At 27.6% G+C, this 11783-nt stretch overlaps 1 protein-coding gene across 1 annotated transcript; it reads left to right on the forward strand.

The window, feature by feature from the left end:
- Window positions 1-8548: 8548 nt before the first annotated feature.
- LOC111026279 lies at window positions 8549-9353 on the forward strand. Its single transcript, XM_022304333.1, has 2 exons — window positions 8549-8748; window positions 8867-9353. Exons 1-2 carry the CDS (start codon window positions 8549-8551, stop codon window positions 9351-9353), a joined length of 687 nt encoding a protein of 228 aa, XP_022160025.1.
- The last annotated feature ends 2430 nt before the right edge of the window (window positions 9354-11783 follow it).

Here is an 11783-nt window from a genome sequence, read left to right on the forward strand (position 1 = left end):
AAGATGATGTACAGCGGTGGTCTTGCTGTGTCAAAAATTGTAAGTGCTTTATTAAATTATCACCTCAAATGTAATAGTTGAGAGTAATACCAATCACGAACGACGAACATAGTGAACCTGACAAAAAAGCTCTAAATAGGCAAATAATGAGTAATTCTTTGAAAAGAAAAGCTGTAGTAGACATTTCTTGCAAACCGTCAAAACTTATTCGCTCGGAATTGAAACAAGGTGATATACCAACTTTGACTAACAATGATTTATCATTAATTCGACATATTATTCATCGCGCCCGTCTGTCTGTGCATCCCCCTCTGCCTAGCTGCATTGAAGAATTACATACTGCTTTGGGATCCATGGGAATTAAAACCAACATTGGTGAACAGTTTTTATTTGTAAATGATAAAGAGAATTCGATTGTTGATTTTTCTACGGAACAAAACATAAAAGTGCTATGTGATGTAAAGAAAATATACGTTGATGGGACGTTCAAAAGCTGTCCAAAAAACTTTACACAACTTTTTACCATACATGATCTTAAAAATGATGTGTATTTACTTCTTCTGTTTTTTTTTACTGCCCAACAAGTTAAGTACTACATACAAGTATGATTTTCAACATGTAATTCGTCACTTAATATCCATTGGTGTATCGTGCTTTCCTACTGACATTTTTATAGATTTTGAACCAGCAATCCATAGTGCTGCTGCGGAAGTCTTCCCTAATGCAAAAATAAGAGGTTGTCGATTTCATTTAGGGCAAAGTTGGTGGAGGAAAATCCAAAGTTTAGGACTTACTAAATTATACAATGATAACACAGACTAGTCATTATTTGAAATATTTTCTTGGATTACCATTTTTGGAGCCTGAAAACGTCTTAGACTGCTTTACTGACGGACTTTATGGCAATACAGCCTGCTGAAAATGACCAGATAGTGAAATTTACAGACTACATTTTTGAAAACTATATTTTACCGGACGCAATGTTCTCACCGAATATTTGGGCACAGTTTATTGCTATGTGCAAACGTACTACAAACAGCTGTGAAAGTTTTCATTCCAAACTAAATATGCCGTTCTACACTAGCCATCCCAATATATATAACTTTGTTGATGCCTTACAACAAATTCAATCGGACACATACATTAAATTTAGAAGTAAAAGTGTAAGGACAAAAAAAAATATGCGAAAAATAATATTTCATTAGAGAACAGATGACAAAACATAAGCGAAAATAAATCGATAATTTTGATTTAGTTAAATCGTTAAGTTTTAAGTTTTTGCCAAAACAATAGTTAAATTTTTATTTATATAACACATTTTTTTTATTAATATATGAATACTTTTTATTTTTTTTTTTAAATTATTTTCATTATATTATACTACCTATATTCTTAAAACAGTTATAACATTTTTTTAAAATTTTTTTTTTTATTAATTTTTTTTTATTAAAGGAATAATTACAATTTATACAATAAGTAATTTTTTTTGATGGAGAATAGCGTTGATATAACAGAGAGGGAAGGTACTCAGTAGTACCACCCGACTAAACAGTTATAACATAAAATTTTTTTATTAATACTTGAATACCTCTAATTTTTTGACATTATTATGATTATTGTATTACACCAATACTTTTATTTTTTATCATTTATTTTTTTTAAGACAAATATTAATATATATACGACAATTTATACTAGAAAATACGTAATATTGTGATGTTAATATACTATATATGGACATATAGTATATAATATATACATTATTGTATGGCCGCAATTCGGGCGCATGTAAATTCCGCCCGAAAAAAATACAGGTAAAGAAACATACATGTAAATTCCACCCGAAAAAATGTATTACTGTTAATAAACAAATTTCTGAATGTGTATTATTAATCATATTATAACTGACATAACATAGATTAAACATTATAATTTAGAAGTGGGTATTTAAATAAATATATATTTCACATATTTAGTCAATGATTACAACATAAATTAAATATAACAATCATAGTATTATAGTAAAATTAAATCATAATCAATAATTAGCACAATATATATAGAAGTATTAAGAATTGTAAAATAGTAAAAATTATAATAATAAATATGAGTCAAAATAAAATCATCATCAATAATTAGCACATATTATTATAAGTCGTGTATATTGCATAGCATATAAAATTGTTAAAAATTGTTAAAATACTAATAATTATAATAATAAATACGAATCAAAATATCACTTCCATACTATTATTTTTTTTTGTTAAAATCCCCAAAATAATGAGCCACGTTTTCTACATAATCATCTATAGATATTTCATTATTTTTATATTTTCTAATTATATTTTGCATGTATATATATTTTTTTTTTTTAATTTTTAATTTCTATATTTATGTGGTTCATTTATACTATTTATTTTTATGTAATTTTCTAATTGAATTTGTTTAAGTTTGTCTAAAAAGTAAAAATATAAAAATATGAGGATAACACGCGCCCCCGTCGTGATACGGATACTTTACCATAGATCTTGTTTTTACCCGTTCATTTCGGGCGGAATTTACAATCTCCCCGCAATTCGTATGTATCTCTCATAAACCCGGAACGTAACTAGTACGCTATTTAGGGATTGGGCCGCAACTCACCAACACCGATATGTAATATGTAAATAACTAATAATTGTTTTATTTTATACAATAGTCAATAATACTATTAAATTTACACATAATATTCTTTATTTTCATTTTCAATAAAACAGCGTCTAAAAATTTTAATTTATTATAATATAGAGACAATATTCACCTTAATGAATTGTAGTAAAGTTGTCAAGTAACCCCTACTAAAATAATTGTGCACATTCTGTAAAAAGATTTTTAAGCATTAGATACGGTAAGCCATTTTCTAGTGACATTTTAAATACGGTCAGTAAAAGATTGAAATTAACAAAAACAACATTATTTTATAACACTGGTATATAATATGTATTGAATATTTTGAATTGCATCTTCAATGCTATAAATTAGCCACTATATTATGCAATATTTTTAGTTAGGTTTGTAAAAATTTTATTGGATTTATTAAAATAAAACTGTATTTTATATTTGTATACTTTTATAACAAATTAATCGCTTACATTTCTAGTATAAAAAAAATTATAAAAATTCACGTATCTAATAGTACTTAAGTCAATTGTATATTAATATATGGATACAAATTTTAATTGAATAATAGGTACATTGATAAAAAAAAAATATATCATTATTTTATTTGTATTGATTTTAAATTTAAAAAATGTTTTTTACGTTATTTTAATTTTGAAATAATATTAATCCTAAACAAGTATTTTTTTAAATATCTTGTGAACAATGAAAAAGAAAGAGTGATTTAATGTAAGGTATTTTATTTTATTTTAGGAAATATTTTGGTGTTAAAAAATAACATTAGAAATAACATTACAATCTTACATTTTTAAATCAAGAAAATGTTTTTTTTTATATACATTATAGTTGGATTTTTTTGAACTAAAAATGTTTTAAGTACTTTTTCTACAAGTTACTTTTTCGTATAAATATATCAATTTTGTTTAAAAAATCAGACTTATTTTTAAACTTAAATGTTAATTAATAAAATATTTTCTTTGAAGTCAGTGTTGCAGTCAGATAAACTTATGAGAAATGTGTATAAATGACAATTGTCAATACTATACATCTTCGACATTCAGTGAATCAATAGGTTTAGGTATAGTTCTTTTATCTGAAAAAAATGAAATGTGTGTGATTAAATATGCTTATTTTTAATACTTCTTTACTGGTATATAACAAATTTCAGGTGATAAAAATGAAAATAACCACATTAATATTTTTATTCATTATTGGAGTTATCAAATCCATGATATAACTCCATAACTACCAAAAAATGTTTTATTTTTATTTTTAAAATGATGAGCGGCTATAAGTGCAACTCAGCCACCTTGGTAGGCGATGTGTGATAATTGAATTGTATGCATGCTTATACTTGATCTGCCCGATGAACCACTGCAGGCAACCAATAAACAATAATAAATACCAATTTCTACTAAATATATTTATATTTCTCCTTTAACCTATAGCAACCGTACACAAACAAATATTTACTTCGTAAATCTTAAAATCCCTGTTTGAGCAACTCCCTGGGTTGGACCTATAGGATCTAATTGAAAATCTAAACCATCTAGAGCGTCACCCAAAGAAATTCATTCAAATCGGTAAAGCCGTTTAGGAGGAGTTCAGTGACATACACACGTACAGTAGAATTATTATATGTATAAAGATTATTTTTTTTTATTATTATTTTGAACATTCAAAAACTTAATACAATACTAATTTTCTTTTCCGATGTTTATGTATTGCATATTTTATGTAACAAATAATCAAGTATTTAAGATATATATTTTTTTTTTTTTTTTGCTCATGATTAACGAAATTAATAACAATCGATAATTTTTTTTTAGAACATTATTAATATTTTGAGAATATTAAGAATATTTTTGGAATATTTCATAAATTTGTCTACATTTAAACATCATATTTCAAATGTTTTAACAGAATATAAACACAGGCTCTAGTCATGACTCGATGTAATTTACAAGTCACTGTTTAATTAGCTACCAGAGAGAAAAAGTGATTTAATCTGTATAAAATCTACTTATTTTATTCTTCAAAACCTCTAATAGTGATTGTAGATAATGATAAAACCATAAAGCTAAAAAAAAATATTAACTCACCACATCCTGAACATATTTCTTCATCGATGTTCATGTAGTAGACATTCCACATTTTTCTTATAAAAATGCAATATGCTAGCAGAACGACTATCCACAATATAGTCTTTGAGTAAATGGATTCATACCCTGATATGTACTTCATTCCAAATTGATTTAAATTTAAAATATATATTTTATAATATCCAATATGTACCTAATGAAAAAAGTAATGTGATTGTATAAATACTTCATATTAATATAGGTAAATATTATACGTTTTAAGTTGAAAGAAAATAAATTCAACCAACTGCTTTTGTAAGTATTCTGGTTAGGTTAAGGAAATTGATGATTGTTCCGATTTTGACAGTTGTTGTACACAGTTTTAGATCCACTTAAAAATGTATCCTGAAACGAATACAATATGTATCTATGTTATAACTTTGACTAACAGTGTATCTGTGTAACTGTAATGTATGTGTTAAATATTGTAATTGAATGATAAATAAATACTGTCTGTTAGCATATAATATATATATATATTCTATGATATTTATATTGCTATTAATGTAACTTATTTTACTATTAGTAAGACGGAAAGTTGAATTAATTTTTACCGAAAACATTGTATTTATTATATTATCAACATACTACCATCAATTAGTACCTACCAATGTATCTACTAGTTATGAACTTTTGAGTCTATACTGACTTACTGTAGAACTACGTGAATAGGTTTGGGGTAAAAAAAAACAGTAATAGCTTAAAATTAATCTAAATTTTTTGAAAATGTTACTATGTAGATGTATAAAATATATATATTTATAAATAATATATGTTTAAATTTCAAGTGTAATATAGCAAACAATATTTTTGAATTACAAAAGAATAACTAAAATTATTATTGTCTGTTTAAATATCTAATTTTCAATTTTTAAAAGTACAAACTATGTAGAATCTTTTATTAAACATTCAAATTTTATCTACACTTTAAAAAAAAAACTTTAATTTAGGACAATTTTAAATGACTATAAATAGCCTAAATAGAGTGAAATATTTTGAAAATTACATTGAGCATTGAAAATGAAAATTTAATTAGCAGTTTAAAAAATTGTATGTTTCAATTTTTACATTTAATACTTATTGAATTATTGCAATAACACGTTTGATAAGAGTTCGTTATTTTACACATGAATATCCAATTCGTCAAAATATACATTTTGTATACTCTATACCAGGGGTGGCAAACTTTTTGAACACTATTAAAATTACCTTTCTTTTCGAGAGTGCCATGAAAAATATTTTGTTATATTCGAACATATTAAACGCAATATTATGTAATATGTAATATTATTTCATTTACAGATAAAATTGAATAATCGTTATTGACCGATAAAAGCCATATGCTCAATTTTTTTTTACCTATTTTAGTATTATATAATATAATATATATTGTAGTAAAAATATTTTAATTTTTCGCGTGCCACTTTGGGCACGCGTTCCATGGATTTTCCATCCCTACTCTTTACCCTTATAAAAAATTACTTCATACATTTAAACATTTTTTAAATGTTTTTGAGTAATCTTACAGTAAAATCTATTGAATCGAATACAAAATTATTTTTATTAAAATATTTTTCAAAAGTATGAAATATTGTTTTGTCTAAATTAATTTGTGTCAAAACAGATTAAAAATCTTTTATATTTTCAAAAAATAATATTAGGTGATTTTACACTAAGTTTATTTAAAAATAAAAAATAATTTTATGTGAAAGTGTTTTATCTATATAACGTGGGTCTTAGAGAGAAAACAAACATTAAGCTAATCAGATTATGAGACTGCTACATTCAGGTTAGTATAGCACAGAAAGATATAAAATCTAGTTGATTTGATTTGATATTTAGAAAAAAAAATGAAAGAATACTTGTTCTATAATACCAAGTAAACAGAAACCAGTATCTTAAGTCTTATTAAAAAAATATTAACATTAAATGTTGATTACGAAAAAGTCCAACTTAGACATTTCAATGATTTTTAGTTTTTCACTTAATATAATGTTTTATTTTTTTGATGGTTTGATAAATGCTTAAAGTAATACTTTACCTTTTTCAGTACGTAGCAGTTGTTTAGTATGGTATGATGATGATATATCCTCTTGTTTGTTTTTAGAATTCGGTAGATGATGATGCCGGATACGATTTCTGGTTTATAAACCACTAATAATACTAACAACAGATGCAAAGTTATTATGAGTGCAGCTGCCACGATACTAGCCTCTATTTTCTAACTTGTTCCCGGTGGGAGGCTATAATATACTATAAACTGACGTGGCTGTTGGATCCCCACCTATCATATTTCTTCCGACAGGTGTAAACCACGCTTTAAAAAAAATATATATATGTTAATATATAATATAGCATACAACACGACAAACAAACACCGGGAAGCGTATTTACGCACCCTAACTGGACTGGGGCACTAATGCCCGATTCAAGTTAGACGGGCGGTTGTATACTCTCGATAGTATGGTAAACTCTCCCGAGTCAATATTATGTTTACCTGAAGTAAATGTGTAAACTCTCCTGAGTTTTTTTAAATGTTATTGCACACACAGCTATACACAGCTTCACTGCAGGAATTGTGATTATCATTTTAAATATTTATTATCAATTGTATTACCGTTAATACGTATTTGTAATTTAAATATTTAAATATTTTATTACCGTCAACCTATTTTTAATTTAAATATTAAAAACAATATTGACTATAATGGCTCAACCAAGTTTTTCAACATTACCAACTGCGTAATACGAATAATGCCCCAGTAAAGCCCCAAGTAAATAAGCGGACTGTATAATTAAATATTAAAAATATCACACTGGTAATAAACAATATAATAGTATCCGCCTGTTTGGCAATATAACAAATAGATAATACTTAATAATATAATATAACAGACAATATAATAACAATATCAAATATAAAACCAACTAGAAGGCAACAAAGTATAACAAATAAGTATAATAATAAAAATATAACTATGTGATGCACCACGTACCTTAATATGATTATGATGCCATGTGGTGCCCAGATCCGTATATAATAATTTTAAGTTACAATAAAAATAACAGGTTGATCTGGCACACTCACATGATACCGCTAAACATATCACGAATAATCCTTATAATATGTATAAAAGAACAGGCATTTTTTATGTACCAATTTTGTGACGACGCTATTTAACTTTTTTCCAATTTTTTTTCACAAAGTGGTTCCAAATACCTTCGTGAGTGTCACCACGTCGCCCGATTTTCAAGGGTTGAAATTTTCAAAAATAAATGTTTACGTGTAATTTGTAATAATGTATAATAATAACAATAGCAGTCAGCCGATAACGGGAAATACGGTACGGCACGGCGGTCCGAAGGTTTCCGTCTACCTGGACTTTCACCTTTTTTTTGTATGTGTTATGAATTGTTACAAGGCTATATAATATATAAAGAGTTGTATAGAAAACACTGACTAAAAATAATAATACATTGCTTATCGAAATGCGATAAACGTGTTACGACCGACGATCCGCCAGACAACGAATGCGCGCCGATTGTTGGTTCATCATTGTACTGCGACTGTGATCAGTGAACTGTTCGCGTTTGTGTGGTGATTCCCTAAATTATTTAACTACAATTGTCATTTACATTATGAGTAAAAACCACTGTACTGCCTTAGCAATACATAATTCATATTTAAACGACGATGTTATTAATGCATTTTAAGGTTGAAAGTAAAACAATTGTCTCTTATTGTAAATATGCGAACCAAATTAACAGGAGATATACACGCAGGAGAATTTTCTACATTACTCTTAAATATTGGTAGTGGAACTGTAAATGATAAGGATGTGTACATAACAATTGTAAAAAAACTAGCAGTATCGACAAATTCGTTGGAACAACTCATACAAAGTGTGTTCCAAGATATTGGGAATTTGAAAAATCTGAATAGTGAATGGTTATGCGAACGCGTTATTTTAACAACTACAAATAACCGAGCTGACACAATAAACTTACTAATAGTTAGTGGAATTCAAGCACTAGAAATGGATTACTTTTCTATCGGTTATTGATAGTGAAGAATCGGTACATGTTCCTACAGAGTTCTTAAATTCACAAACACCATCTGGTATGCCTCCTCATAAAATATCACTGAAGGTGGGGATTCCAATCATATTATTGAGAAATTTGAATTCTCCTAGATTATGTAACGGGACTAAGCTTCGTGTCACCTCTCTTACAAAAAATGTAATCGAAGCTAAAATTTTGACCAGATGTGCTAAGGGAGAAAAAATATTTTTACCGAAAATACCATTATACCCCAACGATTTTCCAGTTAAGTTTAGAAGAGTTCAGTTTCCAATAAAAGTCTGTTTTGCAATGACAAGAAACAAAGCTCAAGGTCAGACTTTAATTTATTGTGGTGTAGATTTAGAAAATAACTGTTTCTCACACGGACAATTGTATGTGGTATTTTCTAGAGTTGGAAGACCTGACCATTTGTACGTTTATGCACCACAAAATAAAACTCTAAATATGGTATACCAAGAGGTTTTGACTTAAACCATATTAAAATTGAGCAACTATGTATCATTTGTAAATATTCATAAAAAAAGTTATGTATAATTATAGAAACATTTTTTAATAACAATATGTGTATAGAATCATTAGTATCATTTGTAAATACTATTATTATTTTTTTTGTTGTCTTTATAATTCAGCAACTACTACTTTTTTAGCACATAATAGCATTAAGTAAAATACATTTTTTTTCTTCTTTAAAACACAACAATTTGTCTTGATTTAAGAATTTAATTTTGATAAAACAAAAACTACACACGGGTGAAACCGGGTAATTCAGCTAGTCAAATAATAAAACTGCAACACACAGTAAAGAAGCAGCCAAATTATACAAAAGGACAAAACGACGAGTTCATCACTAACGATGAACATTATAAAAAGGACCTCCTGCAAATATAACAATGTTCAATGACCGCAGCAGAAGGTAACCAAACGATACGTACCAATTATGAGAAAACCAGAAAACCGTCATTCACCGAATAATAAACAAACCACGTGGATATGATAAGGAACAATGGACGCATACAACTAAAACCAGAGAAGATATATTGAGCAGTCAGCACACAACTTGCTGTTTCGAGAGCACCGAAAAATAAAATAAAAATAAAAATGGTACAACAGACCATACCGAATACAAAATAATAATATGAACATAGGAACGATATTCAGTGCCATACACAGAATAATATAAAAACAAGCAATCATTTTACATATGGTGGCATTGATGCAATGACTGCACCATAGAATAACAAATATAGTATCCAAAAATACCTAAATAAAATTACATAATAATAACAGAATAATAGTGATAACTAATGCTGATTATATCTAACAGCTTGTGAGCATGAACAATGAGCGTAAGCTAAAAAATATCATCTCTTCTCGATCCAAGGTATAAGGATTTAGAACACGGGGTAATTGAGTCCAGAGATAAAATTCAGAGTTGCAAAATATACTAGAAACTTCACATGTATTTGTTCCAACGACTGGCAATCCAAAAACTTCATATAAAACATAAAAGTGCCATGGAGTTTCTTTACGGTGATGAAATAATAGACATAAACGATCCAAAATTGCAATTACAAGGTTATCTAGCCGAACATCAGCTTAGATTCGACATAGATCCTTTTGAGTGGTGGAACACAAGAACAGCGAAGTATCCAATACTAGCTGACTGTGCAAAAAAATACTTAGCAATACTAGTGACATCTATCAGGTCTGAAAGATGTTTTTCAACTGCTGGAAATATCGTTACTCAAAAAAAGAACTGTTTGTTGACAGAAAATGTAAATACCTTAGTTTTGCTGTATGAAAGTAGAAATTTAATTGATTAAATATTTATTAACTTACGTTACATATGTTTAAAAATTAATACATATTAGAATTTAGAACACATATTGTTGTAATATTGTTAATTATTTAAAATGCATTGTTATTGTTATTTATATTCTATTTTTTGCCTTTATTTGATTATATAATTATTATAATATATGTAGTTAATTTCTATTGCATCTAGTACTTACTACTTATGAATTTAGTATTAATATACTATGACTTTGAAAGTATCCGTGTTATTAAATACATGTGCATTTCTAAATACCCGAAAATCCGTGTATTATTAAATACACGGGTTAATGCACGTGTTTCATAATTACAGGTGTATCCGTGTATTTAAGTACACGTGAAATAGTAAGCCCTAGAAAGGAAATATTTTTAAAAAAACCAACAATGTGTGTTAGAGAATTTCATACAATTTTCTCGAACGCTAGTAGCTTGGCTAGAGGAAATTGGATGTGATATCAAAATGCCAAGAAATGCAAAAACTCTAATACATCATGATAATTACCCTGCAACGAACGCTGAACTAACACTTATGTTCCATTATTTTACACTATTAAATCAGATATAACCAACAGGTTATCAACAGAGACATTGGAAGCATTTGATTTGCGTTTGCTTATACCAAGTGTTATTGTTAAATTAAATGACACTGATGGTTGGGACCGACAAAAGGTATCTTAAAGAGTCATTACACTATCCAAAAAAGTTTTCTAATCTTTTCACTGTTTCCGAAAATGTAATGGTTGATATGTTAGGAAGTAACATTTTTTTTTTTAAATAATGCAATCTAATATATAAAATTATCGTGTCACAGTGTTTGTTACCATACTCCTCCAAAACGGCCTAACCGATTACAATGAAATGTTATACATATGTTACTGATTTAATGAATCATATGCAAACCACGATGGAATATATATGTCACTTCTTCCTGACCCTGTAACCATACTACTTTTTGCTTTGCGACGGCATCCTCTGTAGCTTTGTAGCAAGTTAGATAATTTTTTGCTAACAATATCAGCAGTTGTTCCAAATTTCTTAGCAATGTTTTGAAATGCATCAATTTTTTTG

This window comes from Myzus persicae, unplaced genomic scaffold (genome assembly GCF_001856785.1).
Source record: "Myzus persicae strain clone G006 unplaced genomic scaffold, MPER_G0061.0, whole genome shotgun sequence".
In the NCBI taxonomy this organism is placed as follows: Eukaryota; Metazoa; Arthropoda; class Insecta; order Hemiptera; family Aphididae; genus Myzus; species Myzus persicae.

Coding starts and splice junctions, on each gene's coding strand:
- LOC111026279 (XM_022304333.1), top strand. CDS start 8,549: ATGCGAACCAAATTAACAGGAGATATACACGCAGGAGAATTTTCTACA. Junction 8,749..8,866: donor AAAAATCTGAATAGTGAATG/GTTATGCGAACG, acceptor GGTTATTGATAG/TGAAGAATCGGTACATGTTC.